Here is a 20,520-nt window from a genome sequence, read left to right on the forward strand (position 1 = left end):
TTCTCATTGCTAGGATCCTCCCTTCTTCAATACTCTCTGAGTGTTGGTCCTGAGTGTTGGACCGGTGCTGGCTGCATAACAATGCTCTCACATTCTTCTAACACCCATTTCCTATGGACAGACTGCAAAGCGCTTAACAGAAATCGCATATTTAAGGTCACGCAGCAGGGTCAGTGAAGGCAATTCCCCTTTCCCAGGCCCAGCAAACGGGTTTTCCAGCAGCTGATGCACTGTCCTACTGGCAGATCAGCGGGGACCCAACTGAACCATACCGTTTGGATGGAGATGCAAAGGTACAGGTGTTCAAACGCAGCGTCTTTGCTGAGTATTGAAAAAGCCGTAATGTTCATGTTTGCGTAACTCCATCCTGCTGAACAGTCATCCAAAGAAACGGATGCACTCATTTTTGCAGACTTCAGAATAATTTTATATATTTACCTCTTAGGCTCTTCTGGAATTCATAAATCACAGTTAATGAGAAGTATTAGAACACACTTACTACAATTATGTGATGAATGTTTGATTTCTGGCTTACAGCCTGAAAAATACATAGATTTCTGTGATCTCTAGAAAGGTAAAGATGAAGCCTCATGTTTTAATTAGGGGCTAATAGCTTTAGTTCACTCCAATGCAAAGGCCTTTGGTTTTCTAAAAGCTTTCCAACCCAGCTGTAAGTCTGCTGTTCAATTAGTCTGGAGTTATCCATCAGCTGGTCAAGCAGTGACAGCCTCTCCAAGAAGCCTTTCTCTATAAGGGCATTAACTCCAGGAAAAAATGCAGTGCTTTGCCATCCTGTGGCTGCAGTGCTGAGCTCCGCAGGTCCCACACTGCTACGGCACAGGATTAAACCCAAGACTGCCTGTATTTCACTAGTGAGCAAGACTGGAGCTGCTGCAACACTGTGAAGGGAAAAGGGGGAAAAGTGAATTTCCCTGTGAATCTACATAGTTTTTAACAGAAATATGAAGACTGGTACAAACGATGTACACAGATCGACGCTGCTGGTGAGGTGCTGGCTGCCAGCTGCAAATGCAGCATCAGTAATGGGACCTCAGGTTCGCTCTGCTTTTCCACCTCTTCGCACACCCTGGAGCCGGTGGGCCTGCACAGGGAACGCACTTTCACAACACAAGGACCTCATCAGCCCCCTGTAAACTCTCCGGCTACTGAGAACCATGGCAATGATTCCAGCAGCACTGTGGCATTGTGGTGCCACCACAGGCACTGCTCAGGCACCCTGTTCCCTACCCTTACTCCAGGGGCTCCAATACAGTTCTCGCGCTGCTCCAAGCCTGGAAGCCTCCACAATGCCGCTGGGAACAGGATCCTTAGGAACTCTGGCTATGACAGTGACCAGCGAGAGATGAATTTTCACAGCCAGACACTCCCTAGTCCTGCAACGTCCATAGGAGCAGCAGTTCCACACAGTCCAGCTGTATGTGAGAGACAAGCACCGCTCCAAAAGGCTGTGCTGGCCTCAGCAGAACTGCTGCAGGCGTGGACTTAAAGGTGATAAAACCAAAGGCAGAAGCACAGCCCTCCAAGCAAGAGGCGATTACTGCTTACTGGCTTGGCAATGCACTGGGGGGTCAATCAGCCTCTGCGACCCAACTACTGCTCAGCGCCCAAAGCCCACTCTGTCCTGAGTAAGGATGAAACTGCCCTCCTCTGCCTGACTGCACTTTCTCCCTGTAATCCAATGTGACACGCAGCTGCAGCAAACAGTCGGGCACTCGTAGCTCACATGGGATAATCACCAACAACTAGTTTCAGCAGAGAACATGTCAGACTTCTACACCAATCTGTAACCGAACTCATATTCATAAGAGCAAAAAAATAAGTTAGACCTATTTTTCGTGGATAAAGGTGGCCATGCTATCCATACACGGAGGCAGAACGCACTTAATGCCACTAGATGGCATGTCTCAATTGCCAAGCTCTGCTTGAACTCAGGATTGCTGCGGGTTATTCTCTCTCTTCACTAACACAACACTCTATAATCATGCTTGCTTTCGGTTTTGAAATCAGATAGCCTAAAAAAACACACAGGAAAAAGAGGAATTTGTCTATACACCATCTGCCAGTGAAAACCTAGCTTGATTCCGTCACATCCACAACCAAACCAAGTGGCACCACAGATGCTTTCCTCATACCGACATGTTCAGAGCCCCAGAGCTACTCCTTCAGCTGCTGCCCGAATGGCCAGCACCGTGACACCCCATTCCCTAGGCGATCGCTGTGCCGCACAGCCAGCCTGGCCACTGTGCTGCTGAAACGGATCACAGAAGGCCGTTGCCAATGCTGGCACGGGGTGCAGCAGTGGCCAGCCGTGCCTCTACTCTAGAACAGCAGTGGGTGGGTATCAACACATTCTCATGCAGCTGGGCTTTTCCTCAGAGTCCTTCTCAAATCCCAGGATAAGGCTCCATACCAAATATTACAGTAACCTTGATACGATTGTGTAGGGTCACAGGCAAGAGCAAGAGGCAGAATGCAATCTTTCTGCAGCATTCAACACTATGAGTGGTCATAAACTACCACACTGCAAACAATGAAACCACTGTGGGGTGCCAGACTCATTCCACCTCGATAGTTACGTACCAGGGGCTCTGCAATCAGCAGTGGTTACTTCCCAATTCTCCCATGTCCAAATTCACTTTGGATGATCACTGCAGCTGGATCCTGTTCTTCCACTACCAGCAGTGAAATGTGTTTCAGCCCAAACTGCTCACCTATCGCTACCACTCTGAAAACAGGTACCTGCCACTGTCCACAAGTTCCACGAGCACCAAACCTGTTCAATAATGACAGAGAACCAACAGAATTCCATTCACTTCTTCCTGGTTCTTCTCCAGTGTCTGAACACCTCTGGAAGTTAAATTTACTGTAGTGACCAAGAGCATGGTAGTTTGTGGCACAGAGTCTGGAGCTTCTCAGGAGCGCAGGGGCAGCTGCAGACTGGCCTGTGCAGGACTCAGAACTACTTGGACCAACCTTCTGTTGGTGCCCATATGACACAAGCTCCCTTCGTACCCCAGGGACGGCTAAAAGATCGTAATTAAAACCAGTTCATCATTTCTAAGTGTCCAGGACTAGGACTGACACTGTTTAAGCTCCATTCACGGCTCCAACACAGATTATAAGATTAGAAGACTGTATCATTCCATCATCTGCTGGTTTTATTTTGGAAAGAGGGAATTTGATTTGTGAAATAACCAGCAAATTGCAAGTAAAAGTGACTGCCTTCATAAAAATAGTATTTCAAAATGGCTACACAGAGCACGTAAAGACTTACAGAGGCAGCTGCGGGGTGCGTGACCTGTCAATGAAACTGCGCACACACCCATTCCGGGCTTGGCACTGTGAAACTAGGAGAGGGCAAGGAGGGCCCACTTACCACCATCCACTTCCATCTCTTTCACAGCACTGAGAAAGTGTTTGCACGTGATGAGCAGAAGAATCGCTGCCCTGCACTCCAGGTAGGGAACTACACTGAATTCCTTAATGGCAAACTGGACCTGCAGAAGTAAATAGATCAAACGTACACAACAGCAACTTCTGAGATTAAAGCTTCACTATTTAAAACTAAACTTCTGGAAACCTTACCATGCACACAGAGATAAATCTTTATGTTAGGGGTAAAAATGAAATTATCTGAGCAATTTCACTTGGTTTCACACACAAAAGAAGGCACACCCACACATTTCTCTACATATGAACTTGTCTTGCAAGTGCTTTGAAAGGAAAGGTGAGAAAGCGGCTGGGATACTGGGCACCAGCGCACAGAGCTGATGGCGACAGCTGCAGCCGGCACGTCGTCCCACACCAGCCCACCCTGCTGCCGGCTGCCCGGCACCAGGCTGCCCTCCTCTCAGCCAGGGCTCCTAGAGAGCTCATTCACCCCAGAGCAAACAAAAGCCACACTGATGCTCCTTAGGAAGATTTTAATGAAATCAGAGGACCAACTGGTCAGATTCAGTCAAGAACCAACGCTGAAATGACACCCCTAATCCAAGGGAATCCACAAAAATGAGACTTCAGCTCCCCATTTTCACAGTTTTTCCAAGTGTATCCTGGCTTGCCTTCCCTTCCAGGACACTACCAACTCCCACCTGCACACCCTTTGTTTACCCATTGCATTAAATCTTGTTTAGGCATCAGCTTCACTTCTTCCAGAAAGGAATAAGTAAAATAAGAATTACATAAAAACACAACAAAGAATAAAATAAGGATTGAGATCTTTGAGTTCACAGTAGTGTAACGGACTTTCTGTCACCTTCCTTTTGCAGGACTGAAACAGACAGTAGGTAAAATTTTTCCAAGTGCCCCAGCTACTTTGGCACCTCTGTGTCGTTCACAGAAGAAAATTAAAGCACTTACACAAACAGGATTAAATCTCTTAAATAAAAAAAAAAAGTAGTGATATATCAGCACAAGAGAGGCCCAGTTGCCTTCAGTGATTTCAAACTGAGTCCTAGCGCAGAGTAATTCAAAATCACATCACAAGTCAGTGTCAGGATAACGCAGCCCTTACACTACCCTTACAAAAGAATCCCGACCCCCCAAATAATACTTAAATCTGCTAATTACTACTGCTAACTAATAATTGCTATGTTGGAGAATCACAATTGCCAGAGTAAAATTCATTACACAGTAAAAAGCCTGCTCTGGATGGTTCACTCTCCATACTGTATCTCTGCTCTCAGCTCTTTGGAGAGGTAATTTATCAGCACTCCTGTCAACTGCTGCTGCAGACCAGCATTGCCCACTACGAGCGCAGTCAGCTGAGCAACGTCCGTCCAGTCTAAGCGCCGGAGGATAACAATGGCTTCGTCATAGAGTTTCTGCTGCTCTGCAGGAGGCAATTCTGCTAAAATCTGAGGGACGGGCTTGAACTGTCCAGTAGTCATCCAGGCACCGAGCAATCCACCAAATGCTCCTCCTAGAAAGAGAGAGATGTTACTCTTAGAATCATAGAACAGTTAGGGTTGGAAGGGACCTTAAAGATCATCTAGTTCCAAGCCCCCTGCCATGGGCAGGGACATCCCACTGGATCAGGCTGCCCAAGGCCCCATCCAACCTGGCCTTGAACACCTCCAGGGATGGGGCAGCCACAACCTCCCTGGGCAACCTGTTCCAGTGCCTCATCATTCTCATGGTGAAGAAATTTTTCCTAATGTCTAGTCTAAATCTGCCCCTCTCCAGTTTACACCTTCTCCCCCTTGTCCTATCACCACAAGCCTTTATGAGTAGTTTCTCTCCAGCTTTCCTGTAGGCCCCTTTCAGGTACTGGGGGTACTCCTCACCAGTTCATGTTCAGTTCTAGCCATAGCCTTCATCCACAATGTCCCCACAGCAAACACACTTACCTACAGCGATGCCAGGGGGACCTCCCACCAGCCCCCCCAGGAAAGCTGTCGCGCCCGCCAGCAGCGCTCCTCGACCAGAGTGTTTGAAAGCAGCTTTCATCCCCTTCTCGTGAGAGAGGTGGCAGAACAGTTGCATCACATCGTCAACATTGACAGGCATTTTGACAAGTTAAGATCCTGGAAAAGACATTTTAAGTTATGTTTTGGTTGCTGAACAGGGACTAACTCTCTCTGCTACAAGAATTTTAGGAAGAAACAGAGTCCAGAGGCGCAGTCAACACAGGAAAGAATAAATTTGTTTTTTCTTTCACTTCCGGGAAAAACAAACCTATTTGCAAACAGCCAGCGAATACTGAAACAGAAAATGAAGCTGCAGAAAGACCTGGCTTTATGACAAATTCAGAAGTTCAAACAAGGAGAAGTACCAGCAATGAAAGACCCAAGAAAGCTTCTGTCCCCATCTACAGCACATTGCCTTTGCCTCGAGCAGCTGCCACGTGCATTCAGCATCGCACACAGCTCTGGGGATAAGACGAAGCAGGGCTTTCCTCTATCACACCTGGCAGACTTCCCCAGAGGATATTTCCACTTCCAAAATAAACTCTTCTTTGGGTTTTCTTCATCTCGATTGAAGAAGGTCCCTGGCAGAGCTGTTCCTGCTTAATTCTTAATGTGTGCATGGAACACAAAGTTGCAGTTGACACCAACCTAACAATCAGAACCACTGCATGGGCAGAACAGCATATTAGAAAATGTCAGTGAGCTGCAAGAGTGCAAGAATCCTACTCCAGATTAAAAGAAGCTGTAAGTTTTATGTGTCAGAGGCAGAATGAGAAGACAGCCCAAACCATTTATAAACTCCAATTGTGTAACTGCAAGTAAGCAAAAGTGCAGCTTGATTCTAGCACTGAATTATTTCCTATAGAACCCACCCACATATTAAGAAACACTAGGAAGGCACCATGCTGGATTTGCACTAACGAAGGGACAGAAATGCCAATGGACATCTTTATGGATGGGCCTGGCTGAGTCCCCACAGCCCCTGTGACTTCACATGGCATTGAGAATATTCAGCAGTTCAAGAAAAAAAAGAGCGGTTTAGAAAATGAAATTGCTGAGAAACCAGGCTTTGCTGTCTGACAGACCTTCCTGCTTTGTTCTCCTGCAATTCAGTGGCTGCATTCCCTTTCCCTCTATGGTCTCCACAAATACCAACCCGAGCTGTTGGACTCTCTACTTCTCCCCAGCTAAAGGAGAGGATGCTCTTTGTCTCTCGCCACAGGGATTGGGGAGCAAAGCGAGCGCTGCTTCTGCTCTACCCACCAAAGAGAATAACAACACACATTTGTATCTCATCTCTGAGCCTGCAGCCAATGGGTTTTACTAAAACACAGACCCCCTCAGAACTTGCTCAGTACTTCTTAAGAAGAAGAATGCCACAGAAAGAATTGAAACAACAGAAGAGTTGCGTCACAAACTCACTGAAAGTCCTGCTAACGCAAATAAGCACAGAGGGTGCCCTGATTCATCTATAGCTCTTTTCCCCTTTCAGCTCTTTTCTGTTTAACGTTCCACCTCGTTCCCTTACTTCCTCCTTCACAGACTGGAAAGGCAAAAGCTGTTTCATCCCATGGGTTCACTGTCCTGCTTAAAGAAAAATGAACACACCTCCACTGTCCACACGAGATACTCCTGGCCCACCACCGAGCTGTCCTCATGGCTTCTCACAGTCTCCTGTTGAGTTAGAGGAGTGTAACGCTCAGCAGACATCTCTACAGTATGCACCTACACAGGACAACGATCATCTATGGGACAAATGTCAAACCTACCATGCAACGAAGACACAGCTCTAAGTCCTCTTAGCAAGAACCAACTCTATCTTGGTGGACACCACAGTGGTATCAGCAAGAATGTGGGCCGAGAATCCCCACACAACTGTCACAAAACAGGAAACCTGAAATGTGAAGATCTTCAAACAGAAACTTCTAGATAACAGCAAATATTTATCCAAGCAAAGATGCCCAGGATGACTCAGCTGTACAGCAACAGCTCTGCCTGTTCTGTAACTTGCTGTAATAAACATGAGATCAGCACCAGGGCCAACCAGAACACAAAGGACTGGGCAACTAAGGCAGACTAAAGACACAAATGGCAGTGCACACAAACACCCAACTGGATGAAGGAGCAGACCAGAAATCCGTCAGCTGTTTCTGCAGTAGCCAGTGGGCAGGCTGGGAATCGGGATTCTCCTGCCGGCACAGGAGGACTATCTCATTGCTGGCCCATACTTCCAGCTATTTTCCTAAGGCAGGGTTCATTCTTCTTTATTGGTGCAACGATTAAACCACACTGCTCACCACTTGTTGTCTCTGCATTCGGCACTCTAATCTCCAACAAGGACTCACTACAGCTACAAATATTTACTGTAATAATACAATTCTGTTGCAAACCATACATTTAATGAAGTGCTCATTTTTGTAAAATTAGAAGATGGCAAGAAACTCATCTATTTCCTAGACAATCTGAATTCAACTGAAATGCATAAAAGAGCACTTTAATATTGTTTTGTAGGAACTGTGACCTTAAGAGTGCCACTTACCTTCTTTTGTGTATTTATCAAAGCATGCGTGTTTATCAAAGCATTCAACCGATTTATTCAATAAAAGAGGCAACAAATTTCCTCATTATAGAAACAAACTTCTAGGAACCCTGGAGCTGATTTTACAAGGCCCTTGAAAATGCGAGCCTAAAATGCACGCCTGAAAATGCAGGTGAATGTTCAGTGGGAATTACTTCCTTCCACTGAGACTGGAGGGAATCTGGCACCTAAGCTCTGCAGGCAGCGAGGATATCCTGCTTTCCCAGGTTGCTGAATTACAAATACCTGCGCCAGACTGGCTGTATCGCCTTCAGCCCTTATTTTTTTCCTAGACCTCCCCAACACCATTCTAATTTACAAATTAGACTTTTTTTCATTTCCTTGCCAGATTCTCCTTTTTGAAACCTTATTTGGAAGAATTACAGGCCAGTTGCATCAGCTGATATTGAGGATAGAACAATCGGACTGTTAGTTAGGAAAGGAAAAAGAGCCCAAATAGCAGGACTGCTGGACTTGATGACCTCAGAGGTCTTTTCCAACCGAAGTGATTCAATGATTCCACTGCAGGGACACGGGGACAGTGCGCTCAGCGCAGGACACTGCCGCGATGGCTCTGGAATCGGAATGAAGCCGGAAAGATGCTTTCCCCAACTCGAAATAAAAATATAACCCTCAGCTCATTAAAACTCATCAACGTGTTCTGGATGGTTTAGAATATACTGAAATCATAGAATCACGGAGTCATGAGGCTGGAAAAACCCCTCCAGGCTCGCGCAGCGCAGCCGCCGGACCGCCGTCAGCGCTGGGAGGCCGAAACGCTCCCGCGGCTGGAACCGAACCCCCTGCACGGATTGTTCGTCAGTCCCTGCAGCCCCGGGACTCGCGGGAAACACCGGGAACGGTTTGGGCCGGACAGCCCTGGGGGATCGCAGGATCAGAGACTCACAGAAGGGTGTGGGCCGGACAGCCCTGGGGGATCGCAGGATCAGAGACTCACAGAAGGGTGCGGGCCGGACAGCCCTGGGGGACCGCAGGACGCCGGGGCGGGAGGGCGCCGCCGTGCCGCGGGGCCAGGCTGCCCGGGGCCCATCCGGTCCGCACGGCGGAATGGTTCGGGCTGAAAAAGACCTTCCGGATCAGAGAATGGCGGGCTGGGCTGGGCGGGACCCGCGGCTCGTGTCGCCGCGCTGTGTGCAACGGTGCGTTCCCCCCCCCCGCCCCGTACCTGTCAGCAGCGCCCCGCGGGGGTGGGGGGGGGCGGCCCCGGCACCGCCACAGCCCGCGGACACGGGGAACGGCCCCGAGGAACCGCCCCGCCCCGGGGAGGGGAGGGGACAGCGGGGGAGCGCGGGTAGAGGGGCGGGGAGGGAGGGAAGGAGTGGAGAGAAAGAAGGAAGGGGGGAAGGAAGGGGGAAAGGGAGGAAGGGAGGAGAGATGGAGGGAAGGGAGGGAAGGAAGGACGGATGAAAGGAAGTAAGTATGGAAGGATGAAGGGAAGGAAGGCGGGAGGGAGGGAGGAAGGCAAGGAGCAGTCGAAGCAGGGAGGGGAGGGATGGCAGAGGGGACACCAGGTGCCATCAGGGCGTCACAGAATACCAGGTTGGAAGGGACCTCAAGGATCACCTGGTCCAATATTTTTAGGTGAAATATAGCTTAAATGAAATGGCCCTGCACGCGATGAGCTGAGCCTTAAAAGTGTTGGCGGTAGAAGAATCCACCACTTCTCTGGGGACACAGTGACTGCCTCCTGGGAGAGCGCTGCTACGTTTTGGGAATGGGGCTTTGTGCTTTGTCAGCCTTTATCATGGTTCCATTTCTGAGCTAAGGTGAAACATCTCCCCTCTGCTCCTTGCTGTGGATGGGGAAAAAGAGGAGGAACATCACTCAAAATTTGGGGGTTGGAGCTGGATGATCTGGATTGGTCCCTTCCAACACGAACAATCCCATGATTCTGATTTTTTCCCTTTCCCGTGGCTGCACGTTACATTCCTAACCTCCCTGCGCTTTATATGATCACATAAAACAACTCTCTGTGTAACAACTCAAAATGTTACAGGTCTACTGGTGCTCTTGATTTTTATGATTTGGATGTAAAAAGCAAATGTAATACCTAAAACGAGCAAAGAACCAAATGCCAAGTGCATTGTAAAGAGTAACACCCCAAATTCCAGCTGTAAGTGGCTTTCTGAGGAACGAGAGAGCGATGAAGTCTCTCCATCGAAGGAGGGAATTTTTATCATTCTATCCCAAACTGCATCATTAATTCACTACTCCAGTTAAAAATAAACACAGGTTATTTGGGCTCCAGCAGCATGTATTTTTAGGTCTATTTTCTTGTATGGTAGAAGTTACTAAAATGAAAATGTCAGATAACAGTGCCAAGTGTATCCTTTAGGGATGTATGCACTGCTGTAACCCATACTGCACTCAGAGAGATGGTGGCCCTGTTGAATTCCATGGGAACCCGGTGACTGCAATCAGCTGGAATAAGCGTTGCTTTTGTCTGTAGTTGCCAGCCAGCACCTGATGGCATGCCCCTTCCTCTCCCTGGTGAGCAATAACCATCATGAATCAGCACACTACGTGTTCCACCCACCAACTGTGCATTTGGGCTAAAGAACAGCTCACCAGTCCTGTTTTCAGTCCTACCGTGAGAGCTGTAACAGGTTTTCTCCTGTGCGGGTGTGCTACCTGGAGGGCTCCATCCCTGCACATCGCTATCACGGGGCTTTGCCTGCACAGCCGCGTTGGAGGAAAAGCCAGCCTAGATGGGAGAAGGGATACATCTGCCAGCTGTGGTCTCATTGTAACCTTCCCTTCTTGACAACATTAGAGGTTTATAATTTCCAAGTTCCTCATATTGCACTCTAGATTACCAAGAAAATGGTGATCTTCCCAAGATCAAAAAAAGCACAACCTGTATTTAAAAAGAAAATTAATATAAAAGTAACACTACAGCTTTTAAGAATGGCTGTTTAAAAGGAAAAAGCGCTTTCTCCACAACTCTGCACAATGAGAAAAGGCAACACATCTAAAACCAGGAACCAACCTCCAGTTTTCACCTATTCACACTCTTCACCTCTGTGGATGCAGGAGTGAGTAATACGGTAAAGATGCCCAGATCGCTGCAGGAAGGCACAATGGCACATTACAGAGATCCACTACAAGCAAAGCATATGCTTGATGGCAGATCTTTTCCCTATTTCCTGCATTAGATACTCATCAGAGTCTGACTTCTAATTGAACGCAAATAAAGGGTATAACAGGTTTTTGCATATGAAGTGAAGATATAGAACATCTGTCTCTTCACAGCTTTTCAATGTACCTTATGTGACATTAAGCAAAGAAGAGGTTTGCCTCATCAGCTTGTAAGAAATGGTTTGAATTTGAAGTGACTGAACTAAATCATTCCACCCCTGCTGTAAAAGGTGCTGCCGGGCTCCCCGCACACTCAGGTGATGAAATGCCAAGTTGGGCAAAATCAGGTTCAGTGCCAAGAAGATGGACTGCTGGTGCAGAAGGTCACAAAACACTATTAATTGCCTTAGATCATCTCCGTCTTGAAAGATGATCCAAAAATCTAGGCTGGTGCTTTGGAATAAAGCACATACTGCCAGCCAGCCCTGTCTGGGTGGGCTGTGAAAGACATTTAAGGCATATTCTTAACTGCAAACTGTACACTGATCTTCTGCTCTTTCAGACTCTTACAGTAGGGACTTATGCTGTTCTTTTACTTCCTCAGCAACAGAATTCAGTAATTGTGCTTACTGGTACAGCGTAGCATTTTGTCACCTGTCAGAAAAAAGCCCCAGCCAATCTGAGGGTAAAAGTCAGTGTCCTGAGACTGGTTTCCATGTTTCTGTATTATAACACATATGAACCCTGAAGCAGACATAAAATGTCAGCCTTACAGTTTCTCATGTTGTACTGCAATACCGCAGACCTGGGCCACCCCTCTGCTCCACTTGCAGCCATCTGGGTCACACAAAATGCCCATCTGGCCACAACAGGGTTGTCTAAAGAGATATTGCCCAGCAAAAGGAAGAGCACGGCAGTGTTTGTACCATATTTAAGGTTGTCCTATAGCATGACCTAGACTTTGGAAATGAAAAGAACTGGAAACTCTGCAAACTTTGCTGGCTTTCTGTAGACCTCAAGTTGGGAACCACTGCCTTAAAAATGTCATGAATGACTGTCTCAGGAGTAAAATTATGTGCATCCAAAACCAGTAACAGGCATAATTTATAAAGAACAGCTGATACCAAACGGCCCTACCTACAACAGCGTGCAAACACACACAACCACAAGAGACAAGTGTCACTGGCAGAGAGGGCACTGACCAAGTATATGAGTGAAAGGGAAAGAACTGGGGAGCCCCTTCTCCATGATAAGAGATGGAATGACCTCAAGTTGCCCCAGGAGAGGTTTAGACTGTGTATTAGGAAATACTAGTTCACCAAAAGCGCAGTCAAGTATGGGATGAGGCTGCCCAGGACAGTGGTGGAGTCCCCATCCCTGGAGGGATTTAAAAATCATGAGCATTTCATGCCTAGGAACATGGTTTAGTGGTGGAGTTGGTAGTGTGAGGTTTAGAGTTGGACTCCACGACCTTAAAGGTCGTTTCCAACCAAAATGATCTTGTGATTCTGTTGCAAAGGATCTTTCATTCAGCCCTAAGACAAGCATTAAGTTCTCAAAGCCTGTTGAAAAGACTCCCAGCAGGACGTGCCAATCTCCATACCACAGAAGAATAAAGGCTCAGATTTTGCTGCCATTAGGGTAAACAACTGTCGTCCATTTCTGTCTAACAGCAGATGTCTCCCTTTGCCAGTATTTGAAATGGGTGTGTGGTGGCAGGTACACTTCCACAGCCAGCATTACCCTTTTCCAGCCTACCTTCCCATCATGCCTCATAGAAAAATGCACAGGGGTTGGAAGATAACACCAAGCCCAAACCTGAGAACAGAGCCTATGAAAGCAACAAACTCTAGACTCTATGGAAGAGATTTTCCTCAGAAGGATCCCAGGCCTCCCGCGTTTAGTCATGGCCCGTTCCTCTGCCATCAGGTTGAGTGATCCGAGAGTGCTGAGTGCTAAGTGATTTCTTTCAAGTAAGCTGCTCACGATGATTACAGAAACCTTGAGGATTACAGTGCACAAACAATGGGAGCAAAGCCGCTTCAAATAATGCACGCAGACAATGGGCTGCGTTCGGGCAGCAATGCAAAATACGGGCAGGGATTTGAACAGAACGGGTGAGATCTGTATCCTTTGGAGGGTTCACATGTGCCAGATCTGGCAGCAGGAGTGTTCATCTTGCTTGTTGCTCCACCCCGTGAACAATGCGGATAAACCCCAAATGTGGGAGTTGGAAGAGCAGAGGCAGGTTTGCTAATCATGCTGCATGCAAAAGCGGAAGGACAAAGGAAACGTGCGGTGCTTCCAGCAGCGTTGGGGAAATAATTAAGTATGAATGAAATAGTGTGTGTGGATTTGAAATGAACGTTCTTGGAAACAATTGTGCTGTTTCAGTTGTGCTGCTTTTCCCCCCAAGTTTCACAAAGTTATTTGCATGTCATTTAAATAAACACCATAAATTATTTCGAAGTTTTAGTTTTTATTTACATAAACCAAAATGCTCATTTCCACTACTGTTTGGATTACCTGACGAGAGTGAAATGCAGAGGTCTGAAGGGAACCTAGTCTCTCCCAGACATTCTGGATTTCTCAGGCGGGTGCGAGCAGGGGCAGGCCCCCTCCCTCAGCTGTGCCTCGAGCAGCAAGGCGTGCTCTGCGCATGGAGAGACAGGCTCCCTTCTCTCAGCCGGGCCCAGTGGCGCTGCAGGCTGGCCAAGGGCACTAGAACAGGCTGCCTTGCCCTTGGCAGAGACAGCACCAGCCTCAGCACGGCGCGACCACTGGCCAGACCTGCTGCCCAGGGTCAGCATAGCTGTCTGCTGCTTAAGCACACAGAGCGAACCCCTCCACAGCCACACTGAGCTGCACAACCCTCAGCAGGAGCTGCACAGACACTCTGGACAGCTTTTCCATCCCAGCAGGCTTGGACACTCTTAACTCACACTTCTCTGATTAATTAGAATCATAGAATCACAGAATCATGAAATGGTTTGGGTTGGAAGGCACCTCAAAGCCCACCTAGTTCCACCCCCTCCCACTGGATCAGGGGCTCCAAGCCCCATCCAACCTGACCTTGAACCCCTCCAGGGATGGGGCAGCCACCACTGCTCTGGGCAACCTGGGCCAGGGCCTCCCCACCCCCAGAGAGAAACAGTTCTTCCATTTCTTCAAAATCTTGCAGCCACCATAACTTACAAGACCTACTCTCTTCTCTGATGCTCTTACTGTTTTTGCTTCCGTTCAGTGTTACCCACATGTCACCAGTTTGATTTCACGTCTCATAAATATTTACCTTCTTTCTTGATGAATTACCTTTCTTTGCCAGAGTCCTTCGCAAACCGGCCTTCTCGCCTCACCCCACTGGAGGTCAACAGCAGCCAATTCAGAACCCTTGCCATTCTGTGCACTCAGCCAAGTATAAAGAAATACAATGACTGAAATACAGAAACTCATCACACGGGAGGTGCAAGGTGGCCCAAAAAGTCTGGTTGGCGCACATCCCTCTGCAGGATCCTCCGGGGCCTGTTGGCCACCAAGAGCTAAATATCACCTGCAAAACCAAGGGACCTAACCATCACAAGAAGGGGGGACTGAATATTTAGCATAAATTTTGACATTCTCGCTGTAAGACACCAAATAATCGTTCAGGCCTCTGACCTATGAAGGCTGCCTGCAGCTTTCCTCCATAAGGCTGTATTAATGTTTGGTTAATCTCTCCAGTCTAAAAGGGAACCCAACAAATATTCTCCTCTCTTCTCACACAACCCTTGGCTGCTTTTTACCAAGTTCTATTTGAAAATATATCCAACGTTACAGACTGCAAACCACACGAAGTCATTATACAGATGTTCTTTTAACAGAGAATATCCTGTTGTCTCAAGTTCTACAGCTGTTTTTTGTTTTATAAAACAAGTGACTAAACCCACATCCCATCATGCATAGGAAGCCATTTACTTTCCTGGGCTTGGCCTAGTGGGGTCCTAAGTTTTGCTTCACCACAAAGGAAGTAAAATTGACTGTGTCTATCTTGATGATTTCCAGATATCACTAGGGTGTGCTGTAGATCATGAAATGGCAGCAATGCACAGCTATCGGGGAAAAACCTAGCTGCTAGACTGAATATTTTAATTTAATTACAAACATAGAAGCGACTCAACGCTGACTCAAATTCCTTTTAAAACAATGTATACACTTAACAATTAAAGCCATTCCTGTCAGAATGGAGCATTTCCTCTGCTTCCTCAAGCCCCTCTGCCCAGCATTTGTTACTCTGACAATACGGACTGCAACCACTGCCAGCAATTCTGATCAAAAAGGACAGTTGGCAATCTCTGATCTGCCTAATGTGTTGGAAAAAGACTCATAAAGCCAGACCCACTTCAAACAAAAACTCTAAAAAGAGACCTTGAAGGATATGGGATGTGGAGCTGTGGTAGTAAACCTCCTCCCTCCAATATATAGCCCTTGCTAGATCTGCAAGTATCAGATGCATCTTCTCATCCCAGGCCCATGGCATTTTCCCAGGTTTGCCTTGGATACTAAAGCAGTTTTTCCTTTCCAGCTATAGGAAAGAGCGTCTGTGATGCCAGAAAAAAACGCATTTGAAATTATACGGTTGAATATTTTGATTGTGTTAGTGAAGTTGCCTTCATTGACCAAATGAGATGCAAGACCTGAATCTTTCTTATGACCCATCCTCTCCCTGATAAGTTTCTGCACGTCTCTATTTCATAACCTATGGCAATACAGCCACCTCGAGTTCTACTTTCACATCCAGTACCATGGAAAATACATCCACAGAAAATACATCCGCACCAGGAATTTGTCTCAGTTCCCCAGGGCATCAGCCATGTCATAACCTAATCCGCAGGCTGCTCTGTCTTCAGACCTGGTGCATATCTAGGAATCTCACACACATTGAACCAAACACAGACGTCACTCCATGCAGGATTGTTCTGTTCCCAAAATTTCAAATGGAATCAGGATGTGTTGACGTGCTCAACCGTAGTTAGGGTCCAGTCATTTGCTACTTGGTGCCGTTCTGGTAAGGTTCCTTAATTTAATTTTTTTCAGATACTTCATACAATTTCACTCGCAGGGAAATGAACAATAATTCTATAAAGCCTAAAAATAAACTTGGATGTGCTAAAATATTCATCATTTCACTCCCAGGCTTCCACCAGCTGGGCTTGTCTGCTTTAGGTTTGAAACCCCTGAGAGCTACAAACATGGCTTTATAAAGATGAGCAAGTTTACATGAGAATGATGAAGACATACATTTTTTAATCTTTACTTTGCCAAAATACTGTCCGGAGCACTTATTACTGGAAGACATTTATTTTTTGCCATTTCTCCCTCGCTTTTAATACCATACTTGTGTTGTTTGCACATTTGGAGAGGCAATGTCCAAAGGCATACTCTGCGTGTACTTCTTTCAGGTCTGCTCATTAGATTCATTAAACTATTTAATTCTCAAGGATCTACTGGAGATACAGCAAAGACCCCCTGAACACCAGTTAAGAATAAACCTGTAATGAGAATAATTTACACAGATGTATCAATTGCTACAAGTCCTGTAAGGAGCGAGACCTCTCTCCATAAACATCTGCTGCAGAATTAAATCCAATAAACTAATAAAAGCCCTCCCCACCCAAATCAAACAATGGAAGGATAACAGTTACCCGATCAGTTAAAAGAATAAACCTTTTAAATAAATAAATTTGCACTACACCAATTTATGTCACTGTGGTACTTAAGGCGAAACCTTTTAAAGGAATAGATTTACTGTGCATACAGATCTCCGCTGGGTATGTGTAATTATGCAAAGGGAAGGCATTACTTTTAGAGTGGATGAATGGCTGATACTTTTTGATTTACTGCTAGAAACAGAAAAATGGTAATGGCATGAAATAAGCATTTACAAAGCCGCTTTGGCAGACGGAAAATGTTTGATTTACCTAGGGCATCCATCAGGTTCTATATTTTAGATCAAAGTAGATAAATGGAGAGGCAAATGGATATTTGGAAAAAAAAAATCTACTGCTTTCCTGTCAGCCCCACAAGCACGTTAAATGTTCGGAGGAGGAAAAAGCCTGGGGCTCTTTGGATGGAAGGCAGGCACAACTCATCCCTGCTCTGGCGACTACTGCTTTCTGCATTTACCTGGAAAGGAGAGGATTGCATGGAAGTAGCTGTAACCTCCTCAAATCTGGGCCCAATCCTGAGAATGATTTGAAGGCAGCTGGCAAAGCTCAACATTTCCATCGCACACGAGAAATGGATAATGCATACCCTGGCCCATACTTTCCTCTCGACTCCAAGTTGTTCACTATCGTTTTCTCTCCTCTTCTGGCTTGAATCCACATTGGTGAAGAAAATAGGTCCCAGTCAAGACACACAGCCTTCCAAAATCAAACCTCACTGCCTTCCCATTTCAGGATCTGTGCAATGGGAAAGACATGGATGGCAGGGCATGGCCTATTGGACAGCCATCCATGACAACTCAGAAGACTGAAGAACCAGAATCAGCTTCTTTCTAGGGCAGAACTCTTCCTAGAAGTTCCCACTGAAAAGCCCAGTTTCTGAGCATGCTGCGATCCCCTCCGGAACTCCTCCTACACTGGAATGCACCACAAGCAGCTCTGTAGCGTATGCATCGTGTCCAGCCCTTAGAACATCTCAGACCTGCAGTACACGTGCTGTACAGATGGTCTGAGCATGCGCACTTAGGCCAAAATGTTTGGGACGCATCCAATTTATTGTGCTGGTGAAAATCTATGGGAGGATGCATGCATGTGAGGCTCCCCCCTCCATCTACTGCGAGTGCAATTCTGTGGTGAAGTTCTTTCCCCTCAGTTTCGTAGATGCACCAGCCTTCCAAGAAGTAATTCAATGATCACACCTCTGCCACGAGCCAGGGTCATCACTGTATACAGAGCCCAAAGATGCTGCACGTGTGGGGTGGGACAAATCCTCTGCAATTACCAAAAAATGACCAAAAAGTATGAAGTTGTACCAAGAAAACAGTCCAAAAGGACAATGCTGCCCCTCCACTGCATTCCAGTTTCTGTGACTGCTAAATAGCCCTCATATGTAAGCCTTTACATCTACAGCTCCATAGAGGAGGTGAAAACCTAACACGTCTTCAGAGCAGGCTAGGCACGCAGCACCCAGGCTGTTTGTGCCTTTCTGCCCTCTGGTCTCCCTCACCTCACCCAAGCTCCTCTTCAGTTATGCCTCTCTGAAACAGCAACTTTGCTTCAGACTGCCACAGACATAAACTCTGAAAATCAAGACTCGAGACCCCTGAATGCAGGATGCACGTACACCACAGCTGTCGATATCTAATACCTATGGAGCTGAAGATTCGTGCATGCCCAGGAATACCGGAAAGATACACACTTTGTCTGTAGAAAAACTCATTGCAAACTTCCATGCAAGGAATAAAATAAGTGATAAAATACTGAGCTAGAAGTAAGGCCAGACTGTATTTCTCCTCCTGTAATAAATCAGCACCACATGTATATATTAAATCCAATTCCTTGATGTGTCTCCAGTTCCAGTGATAAAAACTTAGTGAGCAGGGCAGAAGTTATTGGGTAGAGATCGATATGCTTGCTTGTGTCCTTGATTGGCAATAATGCGACCATTTTCCTCTTGACTGTAAGAGGCGCTTTTGTGATTTGGGAGCATAAAGAAATTCTGTACTTGACAGATTTATATAGCAGAAATACGCTAATGTCCTTTGACCCGCTTAAGAATAAATACGACCTACCAAATTGTCATTTTTATGGGTATTTACAACTGAGGCACTTTGTAAACCTAAGAACTAATATTTCCCAAAGGAAATCTGTGCTCTCGAATCTTGATAAATTATTGAAAAATACAAGCCACTACCAGCCCTACACATTTTCTCTCCCATTTCCCCTATTTGTACTTACAGAGGCGTTGTCAGGGCAGATTGAGCCGCCGCTCTATTTCATGAGGTTGCTGCGGCAGCCATGGCCAGCACTGCTGAGGACTCCTTTAACATTGTGGGCAGTTTGATCAAGGCAGTGTAAAAATCTTCCCTGAAACATGAAGGTTTTCAGTGCCCAACTAAAATATTAGTCAGATAACTCTTTAAACTCTCCAATTACTATTAGAAAGGTATTACAAACTGCGGATTCCACAGCCCAGATGCCACCAGCTGCATCTGCTCTCACAAATGCTTCAGCTGATCCTTTATGCAGGTAGGGCACGGAGTAAAATAAGCCATCCCAGCTGACTCAAGAGTCCAGCGCTGACCATCTCGGGGGTGTAGCGCATGAACTCCAAATTTAACAACACAGTACCGACCAACTACACCCCAAGTTTCTTAATTCTGCAGGCCGAGTGACCCAGAATTAGCTGGATTACTCTATCTCAGCTGCACTTCATCTCACCCACCCACAGAAACGCCTCCCATCACCTCGATGCCATTTCTGTCCACGCACGCTTTTGGAAAAGACAAACGAGCTGCCCGCAGAGAGGTGGAGGCTGCTGAGACGAGGACCTCTGCCCTGCAGCATTTTCCTCTGGAAGACGACAGCGCGTGACTGCACCTCTATAGCACAGTGGTTATACTCTGTACAACAGCACCGATACGCTCAAAGACTTCCGGCACATCACATTTCCGTAAAGCATCATGACGTGGCACTCAGCTCTGCTTTTACTCCATTTCTAAGGGCAGCTGCTTTTCTATTTTTCTTTGCGCATCTGTGGACAACAAAATCTTTTCTCTCTCACAAGAATGTCTTCATTAAGGCAGTTTCTGCCTCCAGCTTATTCTTAGTCTTCTGCATTCTGTCGTCTATGTATATGCACAAGAAAGGCTTGAGAGATAAACTGAAAAAGCAGGAAGCTGGAACAAACAATGAGGCAGGAACTACGGGAAACTTGAGCATCTTTTCTTGCCCTTCTTTTTCTGCCTTCCTTTTTATCCTTCTTTACTGCTGAATTTGGGATTCCTCCTACATTTGCATGAAACGTGACTTCAAAGTTTTGTTTTGCGACCTCATTCTGAGAGCTGTGTGACATGGCACAGTTAATGCAGTGACTGTGGCAGGAAATCAAACAGTTGAACTGCTACCCTGAATGCTCTAATTTCATACCAGATTTGGCAAAATGATATTTAAAATGTCTTGTATGCTTAACTTACACTTTTACACTTGATGTTGCTCACCAAGTGAAAAAAAAGTCCTAAATGCCCACTGGTCCATCAGCTTCTAGTCCCTACACTGGATATTCCACCTCCCTATTCTGCCCACCAAATATTTTGGTTTTCTTCCCCTCTCCTGCAAGTCCTTTGTATTCCTCAGTTCTCCTTTAGTGAGGAGTTTGTTGGAATAGGTGCAGGAAACAAGAACTGGACTCCCACTTGTAACCAAGGAGCCT

At 46.4% G+C, this 20,520-nt stretch overlaps 1 protein-coding gene across 7 annotated transcripts; it reads right to left on the reverse strand.

The window, feature by feature from the left end:
- Positions 1-3,637: 3,637 nt before the first annotated feature.
- On the reverse strand, positions 3,638-19,221 carry C13H19orf12 (chromosome 13 C19orf12 homolog). Of its 7 annotated transcripts, XM_054078484.1 has the most exons (4): positions 7,199-8,626; positions 7,038-7,103; positions 5,370-5,546; positions 3,638-4,942 (listed from the first exon to the last, which is right to left on the reverse strand). In XM_054078484.1, the coding sequence occupies exons 3-4, from the start codon at positions 5,527-5,529 to the stop codon at positions 4,677-4,679; spliced, it is 426 nt and encodes a 141-aa protein (XP_053934459.1). In that variant the 5' UTR covers positions 5,530-5,546; positions 7,038-7,103; positions 7,199-8,626; the 3' UTR covers positions 3,638-4,676. The 7 variants fall into 7 exon arrangements, with proteins under 7 accessions (XP_053934459.1, XP_053934457.1, XP_053934455.1 ...); XM_054078482.1 differs by lacking the exons at positions 7,038-7,103; positions 7,199-8,626 and adding an exon at positions 19,047-19,221; XM_054078480.1 differs by lacking the exons at positions 7,038-7,103; positions 7,199-8,626 and adding an exon at positions 8,966-9,140.
- Between the last annotated feature and the right edge of the window lie 1,299 nt (positions 19,222-20,520).

This window comes from Cuculus canorus, chromosome 13 (assembly GCF_017976375.1).
Source record: "Cuculus canorus isolate bCucCan1 chromosome 13, bCucCan1.pri, whole genome shotgun sequence".
In the NCBI taxonomy this organism is placed as follows: domain Eukaryota; kingdom Metazoa; phylum Chordata; class Aves; order Cuculiformes; family Cuculidae; genus Cuculus; species Cuculus canorus.

Coding starts and splice junctions, on each gene's coding strand:
- C13H19orf12 (XM_054078482.1), bottom strand. CDS start 5,529: ATGCCTGTCAATGTTGACGATGTGATGCAACTGTTCTGCCACCTCTCT. Junction 4,943..5,369: donor TCCCCCTGGCATCGCTGTAG/GTAAGTGTGTTT, acceptor CTCTCTTTCTAG/GAGGAGCATTTGGTGGATTG.